We start from the raw sequence: 27814 nt of genomic DNA, 5'->3' as shown, positions 1-27814 counted from the left end.
CACCTCCCTCAATAACTCAGATCCTTACAAGGATTCTCTGGTAGCCCCTCAAAGGTAATCTACAAAGGAAAAAAAATTGTTCTGTGCCCTTTTTGCTTCTTTATAAAGACTGGCTGAACATTTTTTCTTCTTTTGTTTTGTCTGCCTCATTTTTATGGGCTTTGTCCCCCCACCATTTAAAAAATGCAGGTCTCCCTCATTTTTCCAGGAAGAGTTTATGGATGACTGAAGAATTGTTATAATTATAGTACCAGAAAGATCATGCAAGTGAAGCTGTGAAACCAACAAAAAATGATCTCTCATCCGACTGTTTCAAACTCTTTTTTGTTTTTGTTAATAGCTGTTTAATTCAAATCCCGAAGAAAATCTTGGAGAAAAATTGCCTTTGTTAAAGATTCAACTAATACTCCTCTTCAATTAAGGGGTACAAAGTCCCACAAGTCATATATAAGACTTTCAGCACATCCTTCAGCAAACAGGAAACACCAGATTGGACATTCCCGATTATTTCTAAAGTAAAAACACAAGCATCCCCTCGGAGGATCATTACCTTGTTGTGGTGGAGGGGCTTGCATGTTTCGATGAACCCCAGGGCTATGTCGTCTGAAGCCTAGTGCTCCTGGTAGGGTCACCCTAAGCGAATAGGTGTGGGGGGAGGTTCCAGACTAAAAAACTGATCCACCTCAAGACTCTTGTGAAAGCCCAAAAATGACGTGAACCTCCCCTGGACTAGGGATACTGGGACCTACCCCGGGGGGTGGTGTCAGATAAGCATCTGGTGGTCGGGCTACCCACGTAACCTAGCCTGGCCCAGCCTGAAAAGATGACTTGGACCCATCTCGTGGGCTCACCACCTGCGAGGCGAAGGGTGAGGGTCGGGTGCGATGCCTGAACGCCAGCAGGAGAGACGGACCATGACAAACTGGCTCTCCGCAATGGAAACTGGCTTTAGGGATGTGGAATGTCACTTCGCTGGCAGGAAAGGAGCCAGAGTTAGTGGAAATGTACCAACTAAATACAGTCGGTTTCACCTCCACACATAGCATTGGCTGTATGTGGAAACAAACTTCTCGATGGAGGGTGGTCTCTTTCCTACTCAGAAGTGGCCCTGTGTGAGAGGCCCCGGGCGGGTGTAGGGATACTCACAAGTCCCTGACGAGGTGGTGCGCAGTTGGAGTTTGTCCCAATTGATGAGAGAGTTGCCTTGATGAGACTTCGGGTATCAGAGAGGAAAACCCTGACAGTTGTTTGCGCCTATGCACCTAACAGTAGTTCAGAGTCCTCGGCCTATCTGGAGACAGTGGGATTGGTGCTCAATAGAGTGCCACCTACAGACTCTGTAGCTCTACTGAGAGACTTCAATGCTCATGTGGGGAACGATGAAGATACCTGGAGGGGAGCGATCAGGAAGGCCTCTCTGGTCTGGACCTGAGAGGTGAATTATTATTGGACTTCTGTGCTAGTCATAAATTGTCCATAACAAATACTATGTTCGAACACAAGGTTGCTCATAAATGTACTTGGCACCAGAACACCTTAGGCTGAAGATTGATGATTAACTTTATAGTCATCTCATCAGACCTAAGGTTGTATGTTCTGGACACTAAGGTGGAGAGAGGGGCAGAGCTGGCAATCAATCACCACTTGGTGGTGAGTTGGATCCGATGCATGGGATGCAGGCCGGATAGACACGGGAGGTCCAAACCATCAGTGCGAGTCGCCTGGGAACATCTCGTGGAGGACCCTGTGCAGAAAGACTTCAATTCCCACCTCCGGAAGAACATCTCCTGCATTCCAGGTGAGGTCTTGGACATTGAATCCAAGTGGACCATATTCAGGGTATCAATCGTTGAGGCAGCCACGAAAAGCTGTGTCCTGAAGGTGGTTGATGCTTGTCGCTTATCATGGTTGCAACCCTAGGACCTGCTAGTGAACTCCAGTGATGAGGGAAACTGTCAAATCAAAGAAGGAGGCCTCCGAGCAATGCTTGCGAACTGGACTCCTGATGTGGCTGAGAGGTACTGCTGGCTAAGAAGGCTGCAGCTGTGGCAGTCACTGAAGCGAAAGCCTATACTTGGGAGGAGTTTGGAGAGACTATGGAGAATGACTGCCAGATGGCCTCAAAGGTGTTCTGGCAAACCATTCGTTGCCTTAGGAGGGGTCAGCGGGACGTTGCCCAGGCTGTACTCAGCAAAGGTGGTGAAACACTGACCTCGACTGAGAAGATCAAACAGAGGTGGAAGGAACACTTTGAGAATCTCCTCAACCCCGATGGACACACAGCCCTTTCAGGAGGCAGTGCTGGAAACCTCTGGTGAGATTGGATCTATTTCTGATGCTGAGGTGGATACAGCGGTAAAGTGCGGTTGCAGTGGTAAGGCAGCAGGGGTGGACAAGATTTGCCCGGAGATGTTGAAAGCACTGGACAATGTTGGGGTGTCGTGGTTAACACACCTCTTCAGTGTTGCATGGAAGACGGGAGCAGTCACTCTGGACTGGCAAACCAAGGTGGTGGTCCCAATCTTTAAGAAAGGAGATCAGAGGTTGTGTTACAACTATAGGGGGATCGCACTCCTTAGCCACCCTGGCAAAGCCTATGCCAGGGTGCTGGAGAGGAGGTTATGCCTGTTAGTTGAACCTCAGATTCAGAAGAAACAATGCAGATTCCGTCCCGGCCATGGAACAATGGACCAGTTCTTTGCTCTCTCGCTGATACGCAAGGGGTCGTGGGAGTTTGCTAATCTGGTCTATCTTTGCTTTGCAGATCTGGAGAAGGCATATGACTGCATTCCCCAAGACATCTTGTGGGAAGTGCTGTGGGAGTATGCAGTGCCGGTGCCACTTTTGTGGGCTATCAGGTCCCTCTATTCTTGGAGTGAGAGTTGCATTCGTATTCTTGGCATTAAGTCAAGTTCATTCAAGGTGGGCATTGGACTCCGCTAAGGGTGTGTCTTGTCCTCACTCCTGTTTGTGATTTTCATGAACAGGATATCAAGGCGCAGCTGAGCTGTGGAGTATATCCAGTACGGGGACTTGCAGGTGGCATCTCTGCTGTTTGCAGATGATGTTGTCCTTCTTGCTCCTTCAGACTGTGATCGCCGATGCGCATTCGAACGTTTTGCTGCTCAGTGTGAAGCGGCTGGGATGAGAATCAGCACCTCCAAATCGGAGATCATGGTCCTCTCCCAGAAGAAAGTGGACTGCTCTCTCCAGGTGAGAGGGGGAACAGCTACCCTTAGTGGATGAGTTCAAGTAGCTAGGGGTCTTGTTCACAAGTGATGATAAGTGGGAGTGTGTGATTGACTGGCAGATTGGCGGCGGCAGTAATGCAGGCACTGTACCGATCCGTGGTGGTGAAGCGGGAGCTGAGTTCTCGGTTTACAGGTCACTCTACGTCCCCATCCTCATCTGTGGTCATGAACTTTGGATAATGACCGAAAAGACGAGATCGCAGGTACAAGTGGCGGAAATGAGGTTTCTCTGCAGGTGGCTGGGCTTACTATTTGAGACAGGGTGAGGAACTCAGCTATACAGGAGGGCCTCAGAGTAGAGCCGCTACTCCTCCTGATCGAGAGGAGCCAGTTGAGGTGATTTAGGCACTTGATAAGGATGCACCTTGGGAAGCTTTTGTTGGAATGCTACCGGGCATGTCCCACTGGGCAGAGGCCCCGAGGCCAACCCAGGACATGCCGGAGGGATTATATTGCCTGACTGGCCTGGGAACATTGGGGAATCCTATAAGAAGAGCTGACATCTGTTGCAGAGGAAAAGGAGGGTCTGGTCCTCCCTACTCTCCATGCTGCTGTCATGACCCTCACCTGGAAGAATGGCATAAAAGAAGAAGAAAAACAAGCATAATTTAAACCACCTTCAGACCTTCTTTATACATCAGAAGGCATGAATAAAAAAGGTACAAACCCATACCTTTGTTTCCTTTGCAGGCCCTTTTAACTTGACCAATAATACTCAGCTTTGCTATCCACTTGGAATTATGATGACATTAGGACACTGTATAAAATCCACAATTACCTTGTATAGTTTGAGGTGTTTCCAAGGATCAATTGCTTTTACTGCAGCAGCCAAGTAGTTGAGAAATGTACCAAGCTTATTCTTAGAAAACACATAAAAGACATATTTGGGTAAGATCCTGCTTAGTGTTTACTTTTTCTTTACTGAAGAGGCATTCATTGAACTCAGTGGTCATTTTGCCCAAATAAATCCAAGTAAGGGCTGCAGATTTGGCCCATTGTGCCTTAAGGAAAGTTTGTATGCAGAATTTATCCCCTCATTATAGCAATATCTGGCTGTGAACTATGAGACCAAAGTTAGCTAGTGCAGACACAGTCTTGAGGTAACTCCTTGTAGAAAGTGATGATTCTACAAGAAACTATGTAGAGTTATTAGTCTTTAATAACTTTGCATGTAAAACTCAGAAAACATTAGCAGCAATTAAAATAGTATTTCCGCCCCCCATTCAGCATTGTCATACAAAGGAGTCAGTCTTGATCTCATGGGGGGGGGGGGGGGGAAAGATCACTCACCACATTCAAACACTGTGACGTTGTGCAGTCTATATGGTTTTATAAAAACTTGATAATAAGTCAATATAATGTAACTGAGATAGTTTTAGAGAAAATACGGTAATAAGTGAATGTAAGTAACTGGGATATGCCTCATGCAAAAGGTCTCTTGTAAGGTATCATTACAAAGCTTATAATCTACTGAGTGTGATCATCTGATTTGTATAAATGTACCACTCTTGTATCTAAAACTAGAAATATAAAATGTAACTCTGAGGGCCTATTGTAATTGTGTAAAGTGTGGACCATTAATGATGGTTTGGAATCTTAATGACTCCCATTGTCTGCAGATGGCTGTATTTACCTGTGAGTCTTCCTGTATATGTGTGTGCTGGCAAGTGAGTAATGAAGTCTTGCAGTGACATGTGATCATGTCACCTGAACTGGAATCCATCTTTAACCTGGTGCTTTTCCAGTGAGGGGGGGTGGAAACCCAGAGAGACAAAGAGTTCCCGCCTTATGCAAAAGATATATAAAGGGGGGAAGAGAACAGAGAGGGAGAGAAGCCATCATAAAGAATCCCCTAGCTACCACCTGAGCTGCAACAAGAGCTGTACCAGGGGAAAGAATTGTGCCCAGGCCTGGAAGGTGTCCAGTCTGAGAAAAACTTACTGAAACATCTCTGAGGGTGAGATTATCTGTATTTAGTTTGATTAGGCATAGATTTGCGCATTTTATTTTATTTTGCTTGGTAACTTACTTTGTTCTGTCTGTTACTACTTTGAACCACTTAAATCCTACTGTCTGTATTTAATAAAATCACTTTTTATTTAGTAATTTACTCAGAGTATGTATTAATACCTGGGGGAGCAAACAACTGTGCATATCTCTCTATCAGTGTTATAGAGGGCGAACAATTTATGAGTTTGCCCTGCATAAGCTTTATACAGGGTAAAACGGATTTATCTGGGTTTAGACCCCATTGGGAGTTGGGCATCTGAGTGCTAAAGACAAGCACACTACTGCGAGCTGTTTTCAGGTAAACTTGCAGCTTTGCGACAAGTGATTCAGACCCTGGATCTGTGTCTGGAGCCAGACAGGAGTGTCTGGCTCAGCAAGACAGGGTGCTGGAGTCCTGAGCTGGCAGGGAAAACAGGAGCAGGGGTAGTCTTTGCACATCGGGTGGCAGCTCCCAAGGGGGTTTCTGTGATCCAACCCGTCACAAACACATCCTGCTCTACTGAGTAATGAAATTAAATTGGTCACCACGGATCATCTACAGCTTCCCATCCACAGAGCCAATGTAAAGATTACCTTAAAAAAAAAAAGATTAGTTTAGAAGTGATTCTGTAAGTCAGATAAAATACACTATTGGAGTGGAGAACCTGGCATTATTTGTTCCCTTCCTCCTCCCCCAAACACAAACACTGTTCTATCCAGCATAAAGGTAAGAAACCCTATACCTTAACAAGCAGCTTAATAGAGCAGAGACAGCAACAATGAATTATTTTTATAAGGGGTCTTGTACTGAAATCTGAGTTTGACAAAGTGTAGGTTACTCAGGAAAACATTTAAGAGTTATCTCAGGTCTCTGCTGGATCAGGGGAGAACAAGCACAAACACAGAGCTGGACTGCCTGGATTTGCCAGGGCAATGTGGTCCTGTCAGTTAACATTAAGGAAAGCATCAGTGAAGCACATACAATCTGTCCCAGCTCATAAAGGTTCTACAGTTGTAATCCGCAGAATGTGGGGTTGACAAAGGAAAGCAGGGCATCTGCATTTTCAGGTGGATTGCAATGGCTGGGCCAATACAGGAAGGTAACCTTGCTTATAAACTTGTTAACGTTCTAAGCACAGCTCCAAAAGGAAAGGTTACTAACCTTGAGCAGTAATGAGTTCTTCAAGATGCATGTTCCTATGGATGCTCCACTTCAGGTGCGCATGCACCTTGGATCAGAGATTTTTGGTAGCAGTACCCATTCAGCCCATGCATGTGCTCTACACATCCTCATGCTCCATAACGATGATATATAGGGCTGCGTGGGCAAACCACCTCCAGTTTTCTCTCCATCATAAAGTCCTGCAGAGAAAACTCCAAAGCGGAGAGAAAGGAGGGCGGGTAGTGAAGCACCCCTAGGGACAAAACATCTCGAAGAACTCATTACTGCACAAGGTGAGTAACCTCCTTTTTCTTCGGGTAATGTTCCTGTGATGACTCTTGAGCAGTATCCCCAAAGGGAGGAGGGAGCTTCAGAACATAGTCTAATACTGAAGACAGAACTGCATTGCCCACCACAGCATCTGATCTAGAGGCATGCACCACGACATAGTGCTTGGAAAAAGTATGTACTAGTGCCCAAGTTGCCGCTTTGCAAATCTCAGTCACTGGAATAGTCTTGCGTATACAAGTACATTGAGACATTGTAGAATGGCCTGATACTCAAGAAGAAGGTTGAATGGTGGGAGAGTCGTAACATGAAATGATACAGCCAGAGATCTATCTTTAAAGCCTCTGGGTGGAGACTGTGGATCCTGTGGATCTGTCTGCTATTGAAACTGCAGTCTGGGGAACTTTCTGAATGGTTTGGTTCTGTCCAAATAGAAGGACAGTGATGGTTCTGATCTGCAAGGTATGGAAGGCAGCTTCTTGCCTAGTCTGATGTAGTTTTGAAGAAAAATACTGGGTGGTGAATGGTCTGGTTAACATGAAACTCTAAAGACACCTGACCTTAGGTAAAAACTTAGGCTGTGATTGTAACAAAACCTTTTCTCTGAAGAACATTGTAAATGGGGGGTCTACCATTAAAGCCCCTTGTTCTCCAAACCTTTGAGCAGAAGTGATGGCCACCAAGAAAGCTGTTTTCATCAATATGTGAAGCAATGAACATGTGACTTGAGGGCTGAAAAGGGTGTTTCATAAGACAATTAAGGACAAGGTTCAAGTCCCATATTGGAGTAAGTTCTCTAATTTGTGGAAAAAGATTCATCACACCTCTGAGAAATTTTGATTGTAATGGTGTGAGCAAAAATGGAAAAACCTATTGGTGAATGAAAGGCTGTTACAACTGCTAAGTGAACCTTGACACAACTCATAATAAGACCTGATCTTTTTAATTTTAACAGGTAGTTTAGGATGATAGAAGAAGAGCAGACAGGAGAAACTTGTCAACTGATACAGCAGAGCTGATATCTCCTCCATTTCTGAAGGTAAGTGTGGCTCATGGACTCCTTTCTACTGTTCCACTTCTGTTGAGCAGGAAGTCTCTATCCTAGAGAACCAATGAGGAGCGATGCCTGAAGCCATAGTACCTCTAGGTTGGGGTAAAGAGGATGGACCTCCTGAGGCAACATAGGGGACTGATAAGTTAGAGTAGTAGGCAAGAAGTAAGTTGAACGAGGATACCAGACTTGTCTCGGCCAAGTTGTCGCAATCAACATGACCTTGGCCATGTCCGGCTTGACCTTGTTGAGAAAAGAGCAACAACATTGTTGGGAAGGACCTTTGTTCATGAAATGAGGAAGGCATCTACTGGTGATTGAAGATCAAACCTCCTCTTGAGCAAAACTCCTGCACCTTGCATTGGCCTCAGTGGCGAAAAGGTCCACTTCTAGAAATCCCCAGATTAGAAATAGGTTGTTGAGGACTCATGAATACAACTGTCACTTGTAATGCTGGGAGAAATGTCTGATGAGGTCATTAGCTGTAGTGTTCGGTGCACCCAGAAGGTAAGAAGCTGAGATGACTATCTGGTTGGCTGTGCACCAGTCCAGAACCCAAACTGTTTGTTGAGCCTGGGCTTGTAATAAGAATCTGTAGATTTGCAAGTCTGAACACAGGTAGCTAAGCTCTGGTTTACATGGCCTTTAGAGCAACTCGTATGAAATCTATCCATTGAACCAGGATCAAAACAGATTTTGAGATTGATCTGGAGGCCTAAATTGTAAAACAAGGACATTGTCATTTGTACAGCCGATAGAACCTCTTGAGTAGCCAGGAGAGGGAAGATTTCACTCTTTGAGGCTGAGTAATTTATAGTTACTTTTTCTCTGTTCTTAAAAAATAAAAGAAAGAGGAAAAATACCATATTAGAACTTGTTCTACTTCAAGTCCCATGACAATTTCTTTTCACCCCAAAAACATCTGTGGGGGATATGCAATGTATTTGTTTATTACATCACAGTCCTGGAAAAATGCTATCAATGATCTAGCTAAACCACATCTTGGAAAGAAAGCAGGTACATTCTGCAACCTTTTAGATTGGTCTACTCTACAGTTACAGTTGTGTTAGGGCACTGTGATAGTTCAAGGCATGTTTCAGGGACATGACTGAAGTCCTATCTACACTGCAAAATGCAATGTGCTTTAACTATATCATGGATCAGCCATGTTGGAAATGTTCCTCTGCCATCCCTGTAGTTGTACAGATTTGCAGTAAAGTTGACAGGATGATTTGATTATATGCTCCTTGTACTGCCACCTTGGCCTTGTCCTCTCTAGAAAAATGTGTACCTCTTATCCAGCAATACTGCAAGCACTAATGTATACAGGGTTCAGGCAGTTTTACCACTATGTCCTCTCTGACATGATGGCCAGGAGACTGGTAAAAATGTTGAGCCCTAACTACTTCAAGTGAGCACTTTCACTAGGGCTGATAACAGTTACAAAAACTCCAAGCACTTACTCACCTTGGGAGTGTGCAAGCCCATGGAAAAATGTTGTCAGCTGATGGACAGTTTTTCAAGATATCAGTTGTCAAATCTAGATTTAAAAGCTTGAGGGAATGATAGAGAATTCACAGCATGCAGGAGGCACCAGTTTATCCAAAGTACTTGGGACACTTCACTACCCTAGTTACTTTTTCTTGGGAAAGTCAGTCTGAACTTGCTACTCTCAAATATACAGGCATTCAGCTCCCTCCCAGGCATGCTGGTAGTAGCTAGAATTAGGGTGACCAGATGTCCTGATTTTATAGGGACAATCCTGATATTTGGGGCTTTTTCTTATATGGACACCTATTACCCCCACTCCCTGGTCCTGATTTTTCATACTTGCTATCTGGTCACCCTAGATAGAATACATAGTGCTTTGCATACCAAAGTTCATATTTCCAAAGAGAAATATTAGATTTGCAGTGTGATTTCCTATCACCCTGTGTATTATGCTGATTTGCTCTATTTCAGTTAATGCAAAGACTAAGTGGATTTGCAGTAGATTTTTCTTAAACAGTATGTTTTGTTTACAATTTACTACAAGTATTCATCACCATAGTATCTGGGTCCAGTCTCAGTTAAAACAGTATTTCTCTATACCAGGAAACATACCCAAATTTATTCCAACTTTCACCATCCTCTATAAACTCGACATTCTGCACCCATCTCCCTTGCCCTATAAACTCTGCCACCCCCCCCCCCCCCCAAAGCCAAAATAGGAGAATACCAGCTAAGGCAGACTTATGTTAGGGGAGTGCAAACAGCCACAATCAGGGAAAGTCTGACCAAAGATACACGTCATATTGCACCATAAAAGAAGCAAAACTCAGCAAGACATACCACTGGAGGGAATTAATTCCAAAGCTGAAAATGCGCCCCTGAAAAGTTGCCATGCATTTCACACTGGGCACTGACAAGCAGGAGTGCTCCAGCTGATTTGCAGCTACCACTGTTGAACACAGTGAGAGAGGAGATCTCGGAGATAAAAGGGCCTAGGCTATTCAGGGGCTAAAGGGAAAATCAATTTAATCAAAACTTAATTGTGCCAGAAATAAACAGTCAGTACAGAACACAGAGCACTGGTGTAATGTGCTCTCATCATTCTACCCTACCTAAAAGGAAAGCAGCCACATTTGAAGTTTCTGAGGTCTTCAAAAATAGTCCCTTTCAGAGCACAGTGCAGTAACCTACTTAATCTTCCCAGGCCTGGAATCAGGAGGGTGCAAGCCACCCACTCCCCACCCCATCCCATAAATTCCTCAAGTCTTTCTTTTGGGCAGCTAAACATTATTAAAAAGTCATCGCTCTCTGCAATTACATGAGAAATTTAGAAGCACAGATAAATCCAGTAAGACCCCAAAAATTGTGAGCAATTTTGACAGTGGACATATTCCCTCAATAGAAGGTGGAGTTGTTAATTCCTGTAGAGCTTCTGCTTTGCCTAAAAACATCACCTGTCTTTCCTGGACTGAGCCTAAACCAGCTAAACTTTCATCCAGGTTCCTACCTCAACTGGACTTTGAAAGCAGGAAAACAGCTGGGTGAAAAAGCTTGATGAAAAAGATGTAGAACCGATTTAGTAATAGCATGGTCCATAAAGTCTCCCATTCATCTATAATGTCCCTGCACACACCATTCTGTTGCTTCACAGATACCACAGAGACGTGGTGGATTATGTAGACAGGTAAGCAGAGGTTTTGTATTACATGCAGAATTTTGCAAAGATACTTTATATCCCCAAAGGGCTTAAAAATTATTATTGAACAATTGTGCAGTGAAGTTTTTTAAAAAGCCCACGACTTACTCATCCCTCCGCTGTTCCATGTTCAAATGTGAAATAGCAGTATGGTGTATGCTGGATTTGACAGCTAAGTGAGAGACCTGAAATGGAAAAAATTAAAGGTAGATTCATAACTAGTTCTGTGCTGATTGTCCGTGTTATCCTCACTCTTTGGAGAATTCACATAAAAACACTTAGCTTAATTTTTGTTAAGTATTTGCCGATCACCTTTAAAGGGTACCCTATTTTCCATCTTATCATAAAATGATCTTTTGAGACGGTTTCCATATAGACTGCCAGCTTTGTTTAAAATTCAGTAGTAGAAATGTTGGCTGTACCCTCCTTGGAGCAGAAAAAATGTTGCCCTCCCAAGCAACAATAAATCATCATGAAATATTTTCAAATTTAAGAAAGGTAATTTATAAATACACAATAGCAGTTGGGAGAGCAAATGGTTGTTTTATTATTCTTGGATTGTTGATCTTGCAAACCAGTCATTACTACAGCCTTATTTTCTGCCTTTAAATTTCATTCATCAAATCGACTTTTTTAATACTTACACCAACCGGCCATATCCATTATTTAACTCTTGTGTAGATTATCTACTTACCTTCATCATCAACAGTAAAAGATTAAGGACCTTTCACATATCCTTGGAAGATTCTTCACCCTTTGTGAAGTTTTGATGGGAGTTTTATCCAAGTAGGGAGTCCAGGGTCCAGGGTCAGGTCCTCAGTCATTAGCCTCACTGTGACCAGCTCTCAACTTATTAAAACATTAATACTGTACTGGTTAATACTATATTGATTTAAATACTCTTTTTAGCAATGTTTCTCTTGTCTAATTTCAGCTGAGAAACATGTGTGGCACATTTTCTTGTGCATGAGACCAATTAACGTTCTTTATTTGCTGCTACAACATGAACATAGAAAATGTATTGACGAGAAGGTTACTCACCTTGTGCAGTAACTGAGGTTCTTCTAGGTGGTTGTCCCTGGGGATGCTCCACTTTAGGTGTCTTGGTGCCCTGTGCTTCTAATTGGAGAGCTGTAGTAGTTGGCTGCACACGCAGGGCAGCCACCTCGCACTGCTCCGTGCATGCAGCCAACCATCCCCCGGTTTCTTCTCTACCCCAGAGAATCGACGTGAAACTCTGAAGTAGAGGAGAGGAGGGAGGGTAGTGGAACACCCACAGGGACAAAAAGAAGAACAGGAGTACTTGTGGCACCTTAGAGACTAACAAATTTATTAGAGCATAAGCTTTCGTGGACTACAGCCCACTTCTTCGGATGCATATAGAATGGAACATATATTGAGGAGATATATATACACACATACAGAGAGCATAAACAGGTGGGAGTTGTCTTACCAACTCTGAGAGGCCAATTAATTAAGAGAAAAAAAAAAACTTTTGAAGTGATAATCAAGCTAGCCCAGTACAGACAGTTTGATGCGGATACAGACTAACACGGCTGTTACTCTGAAACCTGCCACAGGGACAACCATCTCGAAGAACCTCAGTTACTGCACCAGGTGAGTAACCTTCTCTTCTTCAAGGAGTGTCCCTATGGGTGCTCCGCTTTAGGTGGCTGTAGAGCAGTGCCCCTCAGTGGAGAGGAGGGGCTTCAGAGTTGATTTATGTACGGTGAAGAGCACTGAGTGTCCAAAGTGAGCATCTGCAGCTGACTGCTGTTCTAGGGCATAGTGTTTGGAGAAAGTATGGGGTGATGCCCAGGTAGCTGCTTTACAAATATCAGTGGTGGGTACATCTTTGAAAAAGGCTATTGATGTGAACATAGCTCTAGTGGAGTGTGTGCAAAGTCCGGAAGGAGCTTGCACATTGTATTTTTGTTAACATAATTGAATACAGTTAGAGATCCATTTAGAAAATCTCTGTTTGGAAATGGTTTGACCTTGTGACTGTTCTGTTGTGGATATGAATAGTCTGGATGATTTTCTGAATGTTTTTGTTCTCTATATATAGAACGCCAGCGCTCTGTGGACGTCCAGCATGTGTAGGGACACCTCCCTGTTGTCAGCATGTGGCTTGGGGAAGAATACAGGTAAGTAAATGGGTTGGTTGAGATGGAAGGGGGAGGCGACCTTGGGTATGAATTTAGGATGTAGTTGTAGGACTACTTTGTCCTTGAGGAATGTGGTATAACGTGGGTGTGCCATTAGAGCACCCAACTCTCTCACCCTTCTTGCTGATGTGATCACTACTAAAAAGGTGCATGGATAGTGCAAGAACAAGCAGGTCGCTAGTAGTTCAAAGGGTTTGCCCATGAGGGCAAGGTTGAGGTCCCACATATGGGTCAAGTCCCTTGGCGTGGGATAAGGGTTAACCATCTTGAAGCGCTGGGTTCCCATGAACTTGTTTAGTTTGCGCAAGTCCAGAATGGGCCTCCATCCGCCTGTTTTCTTCTGAGTAAGGAAGTAATGTGAATAAAATCCCCTGCCTCTGTGCTGAGCTGGTACGGGTTCCACAGCTCCTAATTGCAGGAGATGGTTTATTTCCTGCTGTAGCAGGTGCTCGTGAAATGGGTCCCTGAAGAGGGATGGGGAAGAGGGTGGGTAAGTGGAATAGAGACAAAGGGGATGGAATAGCCCGTCTGTATAATTGCCAGAACCCACTTGTCTGAGGTGATGGTTCTCCAGACTGGGTAAAAAGTTGTAAGGCGGTCCCTAAATGGGCTGGAAATTAAAAGTGACTCTGGAATTGGAGAATGAGGGCTCTTGTGTCCTCAACCAACACTTCAAAACATTTGCCTGGAAGTGTGTGGTTGAGACGTAGACAACTGCTCTTGCATTTGTCGGCATCTCATCTGGCACTGCTTGCGGTGTTGGTCATAATTTTTTTGAGGCTGGCTGTATGGGGCAGTCCGGAATCATTGTTTCTTTTTGTTCACAGGGAGGTATATTTCCAGTGTCTTTAATGTTGCACGGGAGTCCTTGAAGGTGTGTAAGGATACATCCGTGCTCTCTGCAAACAGTTTTTGGCCTTCGAAAGGTAAGTCCTCTACGGTAGCCTGAACTTCCCTGGGAAAGCCGGTGAGATAGAGCCAGGAAGCTCTCTGCATGATGACGGATGTGGCGATAGATTGGGCTGAAATAAGGGGAATATCTAGAGTTGTTAAGGCGCTGCTGTCATTCTGAGTGAACTGGGGGACGGTTGGCTGCGCACCTGGGGTAAACGCTTGGAGAGGGCGAGGCGGTTGCCAGGCGTGCGCAGCCAACCGGGGCACTGCTACTACAAATCTCTGATTAGAAACACTGGGCGCCAAGACACCTAAAGTGGAGCACCCACAGGGACACTCCTCAAAGAAGAAAGTACAATTACTTCTCAGAAAACATACACATTACTGAACTTAGAAGTAAAAATAAATGAGGATCTACATGAATGGCTCTGGATCAATAGGCGACGGCAAAAGGTAAATACCAATAACATTTGCAATGACAGCAAGAAAGTTACCTCTGCCAATTGAGTTAAAGGGTTCTCCTTTGTTATTTACATACAGAATCGGGAGAAAAACATCTTAACTTTTGAGGTCAAATCAAGTTTTATACATATATCACATATTACATTCAGTCTCTACATTATTTTCAGTCTTTACGGTGGCACAAAGGTTGACATTTACATATTTCCAAACGTCAGTACTTTAAGTTTCCGTTTGTGCAGAAAAGCTTTTCCCTTAATTACATTTGGTTTCAGTTTTGCTAGCAGATGCAGAGAGTATTTTCATCATTTGGACTTGTTAATTCAAAGTTGAGAAACTGGGAGCTGAAAGAGCAGAAAAACCTGTTTTTCTTTTCCAATCTATGAATAAAAAGCAGTGGGAGAGGATGAGATCTGCCAGTTCTAAAAAAATTGAAGTTCATGGAGTGAGATTTTCAACAATATTTAGGCACCAAAAGATGCAGATAAGTGACTAGTGGGATTTTTAAATGAAGGTTAGGCACCTAACTCCCACTGATTTAAAATGGAAGACATTTTTCAAATGCTTATATACCAATACTAGGAGTCTAGGTAGCAAGCAAGAGGGATTGGAAGTTTTCATTGATGGCCTTAAACTCTATGAATTCATGACCCTGCTTTGATACTTTTGAAAATTCCACTGGGCACCCATCTGCATCTTTAGAGACCTAAAAACCTTTGAAAATCTGGCCCCTGGTGACCAGAACCAGTCTGTCAATTCACTAACTATACTTAATAGTTCCTTTGTTTAATAAATCAGCTAGTTTTAAATGCAAAACATGTTTACCTAAACTTTTTTTCTTATGTATCCAGCACACTTAATGTAGTTTTATTTAGCTCAGTTTTTTGTACATTTAATTGAATTTCAATTTCTATCCAAATGCGTCTTGACACACATCATCAGTAAACAAACATTATCTAGTAAATAAGAAATGTGTCACTCACCATTCTCTAACATAAAACATTTAAAAATTAAGAAAAGGAATAGATGTATTTTATGCTATATAATTACTTAAATGTGTATAGATAGTGTTCTCCTGTTTAGCAATAAGTGCCAAATTTAGTACAAAGGCCATGTTTGATTGCAAATCAAAATTTTTTAATAGTTATACCAACCAGCGAGAATGAACTTATCTTTAGGAAAATAACTAAAAAGTACAAATGCAAAATAAGGCTAAAATCAAATATTTAAATTAAGGTTTTCTGCTTGTCATGATTAAAATTGGTGCTTTAAATCACTGATTTAAAATCAAACCACCCAGGCTTTAATAATCCACCCTTTACACTTTTTCGATGGTTCTCTCATCTATAATTTAAAAGTTTGACTAGTATTTTGTCATCAAAATTAAAAACATAGAAAATTAGCATTTAAGGTTTAATAAGTTTTAAAGGACAGCAGATTTTAAAATAATTTAACTTTTATGTCCTTTAATGGTTTAAGAGGTACACTGTTTAAAAACAGGATTTCAAATGTCAGTTTCTTCAATCATGATACTAATACAATATTAAAACCAGATAATTTGAAATACTCCAATCCCTTGTTGTTTTTGCTGTTTGTTTACTTTTTCCATTTTATCATCAATTTGGACAGTGACAAAATCTCAATGTTGCAATGTTTAGAGTTACAACCATTACCAAAAAAACTCTTTATTTTGTTAAAAACTACCCTTTCTATTGGAATTTTAAAGAAAATAATCCATGAAAATATTTCTTCTGCTCTTATGTTTTGTAAAATCATGTTCTTCCAAAACCTACATTTTGGGTCACCTTTGAGTTGAGCGTGTCCCTTACAAATTCAAAGCACCCTTAATCCAAGTGCTGGTGCTAGAAAATAATGTACTGAATTAAGCCTTTTCTTAACAAGGTTCTTAGGAGACAAGGAATTTTTCTTTTGTTTTATAAATAAATAAATAGCAGCTAGCTTTTAAGTAGAGTTTTTCATCATTAGATCTCACAGTGCTTTACACTTCACCTCCCTGTTCCTAGTTACCTCCATCTTACAGATAGGAAAACTAAGGAACAGGAAGGTGAAGTGACTTGCCCAGCGTCACCCAGGATGACAATAGCAGAGGTGGGAACAGAACCTAAATCTCCAGAATCCTAATCCAATACTGTCAACTAAGCCACCATGAGTGCTTATATTGTTAATCAAACCAGGAGCCAAAATAAAAAATAACTTTATACTGTGCACATATATATAGCAAAGTAAATATTTCTTGTCTTATACAAATTACTCCTGGGAGAATTCTGCACCACTGAACAATGCAGAATTTTGCAGAAATTAATGTGCATGCAAAATTTCCTTTCCCCCACAGAAATGGGCTGCAGTGCTGCTGGCCTGCATTAGAGGCCGCTGGACCCAGCAGAGCTCAACTCTCACATAGAAGACACTGCTGGGGAAGGGGGAGAGAGCTAGAGGGTTCCCGGCAGCTTCAGTTCCCAGCATGCCCTGAAGAAAGGAGGCAGTGGTGTGCAGGAAACTCCACACAAGCCCGGGACTGAGCATCAGGCTGTTTTTCCCTCTGGATCCCTGAGCTCTGAGAGGTAGAGAGGGTGAGTGTCTGGGCTGGGGGGCCCCTGCAGCTGGGCTCTAGGGGAGTGGGGGTGGGTGTCTGGGCTGGGGGGCCCTATGACTGGGCTCTGGGGGGAAAGAGGTGTGGGTATCTGGGCAATGGGGGGTCCTGCAGCTGGGCTCTGGGGGGAGGGGTTGCAGGTGTCTGGCCCCCTGGCTGGGCTCTGGAGGGGAGAGGGCAGAGAAACAGGAACTGGGTTGTCATAGGGGTTTCTTTAACTCTCTCCTCCTGGGGGAATTTGTGTGTGTGTGTATTGTTACAGACATACTTGCTGACAGGTATTTTGAAATAAATTATCAAAATAATTGAAACTGCCATGATTATGTAGTGTTATTTTGACAAATAAAATTTGCAGAATTTTAAAATATTGTGCGCAGAATATTTTTTTTTTGGCGCAGAATCCCCCCCCCCCCCCGGAGTAATAAAGCTTAATTTGTGCTTAAAAGGAGGCTGTATTTTGCCAAGTACCTTCCTTATAAAGAGGTCTTATTTAGCATTAAATGAACACAGCATGAACTTCAGGTAATACAATATTAGCAAGGTAAATAAACACCACACAAATGACAAAGTACTGCCAACTTCAACTTTAATAATGGAACTATCATTTGCCATTTCAATAACAACATCAAGGGGAATAAAAACTTCCCTATAAAAATAAAATTAAACTTGTCAAAATTATAAATAGTATAACTTTTTTTCTTAAAGACATAAATTTTAAAGGTTTCCCTGCATTGCCCCCAGGTCATTTAATCATAATTCTGGTACCATCACATAATGAATACAAAACAGTTCTGTAACAAAGTTTTGACAGCTTGATCATTTGATAATAAAATTAAAAACAAAAAAATGGGCCAGATTTGACCATTTCTTTTAAATTAAAGCTGTTGTAGTAACCAGTGTGTAAAAAAATAAAACAAAACAGTCTTAACAATTAACTGTGGACTAAGACAAAATTAAAATACAGTAAGGTTTTATTTCCAAATTAAAACTTGTAGTGCATAAGACACTGATTGAGGTTTTGGCTAAAGCAAATGAAGATGCCCACTTTAAAGACAGATAATTTAGTTCAAGTAAAAAAAATTCACATATCTATAAACTACAGACTCAAACAGTGTTGAAATCTGAAGAACACATGGTTCAACGTTAACTATTATCTAATGATTACATTGTTATGGGTAACACTACATAAATTAAGTGGATGTTAATAGAATACCCATCCATATGCTGTAGTATTTATAGAAAACAATGTGAACAAAATGTAAAAGTACTCCCTGAACCATTGTGGTAAAGTGTCTCACTTTGATGATAAACGTCCCACATGCCCTACCATGTTACATGTGAAATAAAATAAAAACGAACAAGATATACCATATATATTTTTATAGTTAGTCCTACTTTTTAAGTTCTCTTAACACTTTAAAATGTATGATTGTCTTGATGTGTCTGCAAAAAATATCCCCCCCCACCCTCCAAAAAGGCACAATTATGTCAAATTCATATAAAGAACAGAAACAGCTTGGATACGTTTCACAGCGTATCCACTAGGTGTCACCAAAGTGTCAACTATTCCTTGGGAATTCACAATGAACATCTTTACGGTAAGAGAAACAACTGCTGTTCTTGAATTGTCATCACTATTTATCCATTTCTTTACTAGCATAAACCCTGACACACACACCCCATGTGGTTATGACTAAAACTTGTCAGTTATTCAAACCTTCTTCATGCTTTTATTGCACACCCATTTCTTTGGTATCTTTGAACGTGCTTCTTTAGATAAATATTTCTGAAAGAATAACAATTAAATTTACAGTAAAGTACAAAATTTTCTTTTGCTACATTTTTTTCCTACTCTTAATCAAGTAAATCAGCAGTGTACAGAATTTGGTAATTAGCTGTTGGACCATTTTTTAAAATTATAATTATTAGAAAAAAATTCAAATGACCAGAACTGGAGTTATTAAGCCATTCATCTACAACATGACCAATATATTCTAATTCTCTGCTTCCTTGGAAATACAAACAAGAAATTCTACTTCTCTTTAAGTAAACACACTAGTGGAGGATGCTTTCATGTCTTCATAAGATTGGACAATTTCAAATTGTCCATCCTAAAAAATGACTCTTTGTCCTCAGTTGAAAGATCTGATTTCAGTTAAACCAGTGTACCTGCAGCTGTATTTCTAACCTAGACATTCAGTGACCAATTAGGTGGGTGCTCCTTATAAAAATGAGATATACTCACTACCCACGTTTCAAAATTCAAGCAGGTAACAGCTCATTAAGTTTGTTGCACATCTCAAACCACACATGCTTTCACATGTTTAGGAACTAGCTTCTTCACTATAGGCAGTTTAATCTCCACTAATACTTAGCTTCCTTCCTTCCTTCTATCCTCATTTCTATTCTAGTGAGAATGTACACAATTCTAAAAACTTATTCGCAATATTAGAACATCCTAAAACTTTTTTATAACTACTCACTATGAAAAATAAAATTCCATTTCTTCTTCTATATTTGTATTTCCACTCTACATCAATCTTCCATCAGCTATTACAGCACTTCCTCAACTCTTGCCTTCTTTTCAACTTGCTCTTTACTTTCTCCAGTAAGACTACTTTAAAACCTTCCACAATTTCACAGAACCTCAAAGGTTTTACATCCCTTCCACCTATAACTGTTTTCTCACAAATAACACAGTAAATATTTGAAAACAGAAAGGTAGTGCAAATCTATTTAACCTCAAACATAGTGCTCCAATCTGATTTTTGTTCACACATGGCTATGCGGTTTTATTAATTTTTAAAATGATCAATTTGCACTTCCTTACTTTTAAAGCTATCATTAATATTAAAGCAAATAATAAAAAGTGGTAAAAAAATTCTTATTTGTTAGCATCCTAGATAACAGATTCAGAGCTTACACAAAGGTAACCTGGAAAGCCCTCTAAGGCACAAGAGGGGATTGCAAGTTGATGTACAAACATGCAGAATTCCTTACTTATAGGTGCAAGACTCTAAGTGCCCTGATTTATGGGTCTAAATCTATAGAAAAGTACAGGTAACCCTCGCTTCACAAACCAGTCTTCTGAATAAAGAAAACTAATCTTTGCTGCTGTTCTGTACATTTGGGTTTGGCATGCTCCATGGCATTTTTCCTGAGTGTTCTTTGGCCCCACTTTAACCTGGTTTCCACACCCCACCAAGGGCTTCTTCAAGTTTGTCTTTGTAGGCTGCATAACGCCGCTTTAAGATCTGTAGTTGCTCATCTTCCTCTTTGTCCAGTATACGCAAGAAGTTCTGCAGTTCAGGAAGGCTAAAGGCTTCCCACTGGGGGGGGGGGGGGGGGAGGGGGGGGGGAGGAGAGGGAGAATGGGAAAGATTGATGTAGTGAACTGGAAATACACAAGTTACTCAGATTGTATTTTTAAAGAGACACTGTCAACTCAAAATCTATTCTGCATCAAGAGAAGAGCTAAAAATAGTTTTTCATACTAGGCTGGAGGTCCCTCCTGCCAATTTCTGTGGTTTTGCAAACATTTTTTTCTTTTTTAAACGTTTCTCTTCTCTGTTCAGTGAGGAACAATGGGGAATCTAACTACACAGGAAGTGTCTGCAAATCCACAAAATAAACACAATGGGGAAAAAAAAACAGAAAAACATTTCTCTACACTCTTTTACAGCATTACTAGACATTACCTGTAACAAATAATACATTAATACAATGCATTTCCAGACACAAGATTGAGTTTTAATTTGATGGTAGCCACTTAATCCTAACGAAGTCAATGAATGAAAGTTGGAACTAAGTAATTTCATCTACGTCCTAATAATAGTGTTACTGTATGGCAGGGGTAGTCAATAGGCAGACCACAGGCCAAATCCGGACCACCAACACTTTTGAATTGACCCTGGAATCTTTTTATTTACTTATTATTGTTATTTTTTTAATTATGTTTTCTGGAGTCTGGACCTGGACCAAGAAACGTGGACCTTGACAAAAAATAACTGACTACTCCTGCTATATGGTGTACAAAAGCTAAGTTAACACAATTTGCACAGTTAAAATAAAAAGGAAATATAAATACAGAAACGTTAACTTGGCCACGTTACACATATGTATAAATTTCTATCCCTGTTTTTCTTGTAGCATACATTTTGACAAATGGCAATATACTATAAACTACACAGAATGTGCAGAGTAGCAGTTAATGTTGCTGTATTTACATTAAATTTCATGGTTACTGACAATTTAAATTACAACTTGGAACTTTAAAAACATTGCACTGACATAGAAGAAAATGAAATGCAAAAAACTCTTTTTTTAAATGGCCTGATGCTTAATAATATTAGTATTGACATGGTCCCAAGTAGGCTTTGAACTTCACATCTGACTGAGGTAAAAGGATTGGGAGGGAAGAATCCCAACCTTTGCAGTTGATGTAGTTGTCTGGTTAACTATGGTTAACAGTGGGACTATTCATGTGACTAGAGATACACTCGTCCCTAGTCCCTATTTCCAATTGTTGATTCCCAGTGGGATCTGCTTTGGAGGTGAGGGTGGAGGAGATTTTGTTTCTATGAAATATTTACAAATCACTGTGATGCAAACCATTCCGGTAGCAGCCTAAGAGCACCAGCCAACCTCCTGGCCAGGTTAGGCAGGGAAAATGTACATTGTGATGTCACAAAGAGAGTGGGGCTTTTGATTAAATGCTGCTAAAAATGTGAGATACCCAAGTATGCTCACAAATGATTTACATAATAACTTTAAGTATCAGGGGGTAGCCGTGTTAGTCTGTATCTACAAAAACAACAAGGAGTCTGGTGGCACCTTAAAGACTAACAGATTTATTTGGGCATAAGCTTTCGCGGGTAAAAACCTCACGAAAACCTCCGAAGAAGTGAGGTTTTTACTCACGAAAGCTTATGCCCAAATAAATCTGTTAGTCTTTAAGGTGCCACCAGACTCCTTGTTGTTATAATAACTTTAATACTCAATTATCATAATTAAATAATTTTAATATCCAACCAGTTATTTTAAAACTTGGTTGTGGATGTACTGTGCTTTGAGGACTATTTAATTTAAATTTCAGTAACTTTTTAGTATTGGGGGAGCGGGAGAGTTTGTTTTCAAAACGGGAAGTTTTTCTCACCATTGCAGAACTCAAAACATTAAGAGATGTTGCTCACCCTTCCCCTGTACTCCCTCCAAAAGTATGTATTCAGCCTTGAACAGAGCCCAAGAATAGAAAAATTCAGCCCAAGGTGAATTGTTCAGAAAGGTGTATCCCATGTGAAAGGGGGGCAGGGGGTCTAAAACGAACACTCTTTTCTAGCTGCACTGCAGTACTCACTGCTTTAATATTCCATGCTTGAAATAACCTGCATGAGCTACTTTTGGTCAGTATTTCACAATTTTGTGTATAGTTATATAGACGCTAAAATGGATCATCATGAAAAGACACTTCAGAGAGAGAGAATAAGTGTATTTAATAGATCAGTGAAGCTAAACAAAAAAGACACAGATGTAACTTACCATAACCTCTCCAGTTTCATGCTCACGCAGAACAAAACTGAGTGTTTCTGTGCTGGGGCCTGCTACCAAACGCAGATAGAGGGGATGTTCTCTGTCTGAGAGCTTGCATGTATAAACTGCAGAAGGGGAAGTTACAATTATTATTCAGTTTTACAAATAAAATATTCAACTATTAATAGAAAGCTAGGGATCAAAATCTTTAAAAAACAAAATCCACTCTCCACCCCAAAATATACACTTGTAGCTACAAAACCTTTGCACTGCTGGGGAGATTTTTGTACAAACAGCTGTTGCTGGGAAGGCTGAGCAGAATGTGTTGTGCATAATAGAGTGCAATAACTGACACTCAAAACTGAATGAACTGGTTCTTAGTCAACGTTAATATTTATTTTAATGCATATGCAAAAGAAACAAGAAAACAGAAAAAAACCAGCAACATAATGGCACATAACACGAACGGAAACAAAAGTTTTAAACCTGGGAAATTAGCTGGTAATTTTCAGACTTCCTTCTGCATCACCATTCTACACAGGGTGTCCAAGGCACAATGTGGCTACAGGTATTTTCCACCCCCACCCATCCCAAGGATCCTTAAGTGACAGGAGGACAAACACAGGGCTTAAATCTTGTTGAGGGAAGCAAGAGCCTTCCCTCCACTTCCATGTCTGTATGATATGGGGGCCCTATTTGAAAGCTATAGGATTGGAGCTTCTGGCATTTTGTATTTTAGGTCCGATTCTTGCTGTGGCAGGCCACCGCCATTAGAACTTCTAAAGAAAAGGCTTCAGTGAAGGTTCCACATACACTCTCTGAGACATGCACACTGTCTACAAGACAACACTGCCTGTTTAGATGGAATGACTGCTGGCAAGAAGTGTCATATTTCAGCTGGCTGCTGTCATTGTCAGTTCAAGCAGCTGGATTCCAAGTGTGAGAGCAAGAAGCTGACAAAATGAAAATGCCCCTTGAGTATCTATTTTTGCTTTTCATTTGGCATTTCCTGATGTACATGCACTCCTTGCTTTTAACAGCATTTAGTGCAATGAGAGATTCCTCTGTGTACAGATTAACTAACCCAGGAGAGAATCACATCAAGCACATTAACAGACTGAAAAAACACCTGTTACATTCCAGGGGAATGTTACCTTTGGAACTCTACTGCTACCTATTTTCCAATATCACTAAGCATAAATCAAAAAACATAAGAAATTAATATTTTCTATCTTGACACTGAGCCACATTGTAGACTGTAGGTGACAGTATATAGATGCCTATTCATTTTTGCAGCATTAGCTATTCAGCTAAAACAATATTTTAAAAGAATAAGTTTATATAACTATCCAATTCTTCTGCTTGCTTCCTCCACTTTATTATCTCAGTCTTATCATAAATCTCAGCCAGCTACCAAGTACATCTGCTCCAAGTCCCAATTTCTAGCAGATATTGAGTCAATCCATTCCACTGCACCACCAGGATCCACCATTATGGAAATCTACAACTGCCTGTACATTGCAGCCACCATAACTCATGTCTCTACCACCCACCCTAGCAACCTCACGTTCGCAATGAAAAGCATCTTCGAGGAGACTAGCGGTCAGCCAAAAATCACTCTCTGGATCCTCCTAGATAGGAGTGAAGCCACCTCAGAGTGGTTCCCCACTACTTTCTATGAGGGACCACAGACAAACTGCAAAGTCCTATTCCTACACATCACCTACCTAAGAGACTTACACTCCCATCATACTATTACCCATTCCAGCAAATCCTCATTCCCTGTAAGTATAATTATAAAACAACAAATACCTTTCTCTTTATATATTCTTATCCCCCTATGTCCTTATTCCCAAAACATCTTACCATCCATTGCCTAAACCAAGATGGCTCTACAAAGGAACAAACCCCAGGGCCTCACTCCTCAGATAATAATGCTTTCTCATCTTACTCTCCAAATACCTGAAAAATAGCCAATCTGCTCCCACAACCAGAAAAGACATCCTCTCCCACACACACCACCTCTCACAGAGCACAAAATAAGAACCTGTAACCTGAATTTATGGAAATGAGAGAGTTATCGTCACCTCTCCCGTATCTGCCCTCTCCCATCCTGCTCATCTCAAACATAGCTATAGTACCCCTCCCAACCCTTTGCCCATTCCAACATCAAAAGACAACAAATCTAAATTATACCTTGATCTTCCTTGTGACAGCGTTTATAAAGTGCAAACTTGGCAGGATTGTCAAACACTAAAAATTTTTTGAGCAATGCCTCAATAACTTCACGAACAGTGTTAATGCTGCTTATATGAAGCTTATTCACGTAGCCTGGAGGCAGGTAAAAGGAAGTCTCATTGTTATTGTGAGCATGCTCTCCTGGATTCACAGAAGTCTGTACAGTAATAGGTCTGCATAGTTCCATCTGAACTTTGATGAAGCCAGTATAAGTCCCATTTGAGTTCTGCAGCAGGAAGACAAGCACAATATTTTATAAAATTAATAGTGACCTATTTATTATGACAGCATCAATAGCAATAAAGTACAGATTGCAATGGACTCTTTAAAATGTGCTGCTATGATACATGAGGCAAATATTTTTTGTAAGTCAGTGTTTTACACAGTCAGACACATTCACCTATTCCTCCATGGCTGCCACAAAATTCACTTTAGTTTTTGGAATTACAGTTGAATTCTAAGAGATCTAGATAGGCATCAAGCAAATAATCCTCTGAAAGCTAATGGTAAATTTTCAGTCTTGGTAGAAAAATTAAGCAGCCGCCTCACCAGGCTACAAACTGATGGTGGAAACGGGGAAACAACTGCAGAGAGAGAACTGGTATTCCCAACAAGCTGCCAGAGCTCTGCTTTGGCAGGTTACAAAGTGGAGATCCCACTACTGCATACAAACAATTAATCCATGTTTTGAGCTCACACTGTGGTTAGTTGGGGAAAAAATTGAGATAAGTTTGCAAGATACTGGCTTGTTATTTCATATTATAAATTTATTATTGATATTAGTCAGGAAGTATGTGAGATCTTGTAATTCAAACTGTGACCTCAAATTAACCTTTACAGTTCTGTAGGGACGCATAGCTCCCGAATCGCCAGCCCACAGGCGCGGCAAACTGCTCCCATGGCTACGAGGCAGGAGTGACCTTCAATCCAGCGTTTGTGTTTGGGAAACTTATTTGGCTGATTTGATTGTACCCTCGCAGCTGGTGTTCACGCGCTCAAGAGATGGGTTCGTTATCTTATGTGCATGTATACTGCCTGGCTCTTCTATGCGCAAGAATGTAACCACTAAGAAGAGTTGTAAACAAAGTAAGGAGAGAAATAAAAACCCCAGGAAAAGTTTTCCTGGGAGGCTTTTTGCAAGAGGCTTGTAAAGCTCTCTAGCTACCACAGACCTGGCGTTCTGTTTCCTTTCCTGCGTCGTCACCACACAGTTCATAACACAGATGTTAGAAAATTTACAAAATGTTACAAATGAAAACTTGTTCAGTGGTTTCCTTCAATTTTAAATATAAACATTTTTTTAAAAGCACAAAGGAAAAAAATTAACAGGTTTGAGAAAAGTGCCACTGAAAGACTCTGTATGAAAGAATAAAACCAAAGCATCTCCTTTTTACCTATCCCTCTTCCACTTATTTGACTTATTCTATGGTATACTTCCACATGAAACAAAATCTAAACTAGAGAGAATACATTTTGAGATTGTCAAACTAGTATAGTCATGAACTCCCCCACAAACACATTCACATACTTTTTTTTATTTAAAATAGGCAGAGTTGGTAGCAATTCCTAATATTAAGGTTGCCCAACATTTCCCATTACAAGACCCTTTTTTTAAGTTGCTTATAACTTTGCCAAACCCACTGTGAAACTCACTGGGAAAGCACATCCATCTGTTCTCCCTTTCCCCCTGCTCCGCATGCTGGTCCACAGAGGATGACATCCTACTACTGCTAGCAGTTACTACATTAGCTCAAGTAGCAGGTGGGTGGGTGGGTGTGTCTGTCTGTAGGTTCCAACCCTGCTAATGACCCATGTCAACATGGTGGAATTTGTTTTTTCTGTTTACTTTTTAAAAAAAAACTAGGAAAACACACACACACACACACACACACACACACACACACAGTGTTAAAAGAGCATTATTAAGGTAGCAAAGTCAAGCACTCAACAATTAGGAAATGCCACAAGTTACTGTACATCCTTAATTTGGCCCCCTTGTGTATATGCATTATGTTACAGTCTTTAATTACCTGATCATATACTGTTTTTTCCACAGGACTCCTGATGGACTGGCTGTGGGAATAAGTCCGAGTTTTGTGGTAAAGGAAGCTATTGTCTAAAGGTTCCCTACCTCATTTGTTGCAGAAACTGGAAGGTGTGTAGTAAATGAAGCAAGGGTTAAGATAGTTGAATGCTGCCCTGGAGCACTGGATTCTATTCCTGCTTCTGCTGCAGAGTTCCTATGGGATGCTAGCCATGTCATGTAAGCCAAAAACAATTCACGCAGGTGGTCACTAATTGTGTGTTCTTCATTTTCTAGGGGTCTGACTTGAGACCCTGGGGTCTGATTTGCAGAAGTGCTAAGCTCTCACAGCTGCAATGGAAGCCAGTGGGAGATGTGCTTTGAATATGTGAAGTGCTATATAATGCTAACTAAGTATTCTGAAAAGTCGATTTCAAGGTGTCTCAAATGGGGCACCCAAAATTAGTAGGTACTTGTGATCTTTCTGTGCCTCAGTTCCTCATCTATAAAATGGAGATGATACTAGTCCCTCACCTCACGGAGGAGTTGTGAAAAATACCTTCATTAATATTAGTGAAACAGATATTATAGTGATAAGTGCCACAGAAAAGCCTGTGAGGAAATTAATAATGCTATTCAAACCCTGCTCTGAATATAAATACAGCTTGGGGGCCAAACACTGAAAAATGAGACGACAAAATATTGAATACCTGCTCATTAAAGACTGCATAATGCATATGCACAAGAGAGCTGAAATTTTGGCATTTCCTATCTTCTGGGCACTAGACTTTGCAACCGGAATAATGTTTTTAACAGAGTTTCTGTTTGTAATATTATATATGTGCAGATATATTTGCATATATTTTATATTAAAACCACACTCTACAATATAACTTTGCATACATACGTAACACAAGGTCAAACACAGTTGTGCAATGCTTAAAGCTGTGATTGTCAAAGGGGG

At 41.0% G+C, this 27814-nt stretch overlaps 1 protein-coding gene and 1 long non-coding RNA gene across 5 annotated transcripts in view; one reads left to right on the top strand and one right to left on the bottom strand.

The window, feature by feature from the left end:
* Positions 1-7644: 7644 nt before the first annotated feature.
* On the top strand, positions 7645-27721 carry LOC128835829 (uncharacterized). Of its 2 annotated transcripts, none has more exons than XR_008444704.1 (5): positions 7645-7729; positions 12997-13075; positions 13924-14022; positions 16803-17040; positions 26884-27721. It is a non-coding gene; the product is annotated as an uncharacterized LOC128835829 (long non-coding RNA). The 2 variants fall into 2 exon arrangements; XR_008444703.1 differs by lacking the exon at positions 7645-7729 and adding an exon at positions 10662-10916.
* RASSF3 (Ras association domain family member 3) overlaps positions 17630-27814 on the bottom strand; it is a 159424-nt gene continuing 149239 nt past the window's right edge. For all 3 annotated transcript variants that reach the window (XM_054025588.1, XM_054025599.1, XM_054025609.1), the window contains 3 exons: positions 24786-25053; positions 22599-22714; positions 17630-20389 (listed from right to left, as the gene is read on the bottom strand). In XM_054025588.1, the coding sequence (XP_053881563.1) occupies positions 20240-20389; positions 22599-22714; positions 24786-25053 (534 nt within the window). In that variant the 3' untranslated portion in view covers positions 17630-20239. The remainder of the gene's footprint in view (positions 20390-22598; positions 22715-24785; positions 25054-27814) is intronic.

The sequence above is a fragment of the Malaclemys terrapin genome, chromosome 1 (genome assembly GCF_027887155.1).
Source record: "Malaclemys terrapin pileata isolate rMalTer1 chromosome 1, rMalTer1.hap1, whole genome shotgun sequence".
NCBI lineage: Eukaryota > Metazoa > Chordata > Testudines > Emydidae > Malaclemys > Malaclemys terrapin.
The sequence above is the reverse complement of the archived record's forward strand: the minus strand, read 5'-3'. Positions and strand labels throughout refer to the sequence as shown.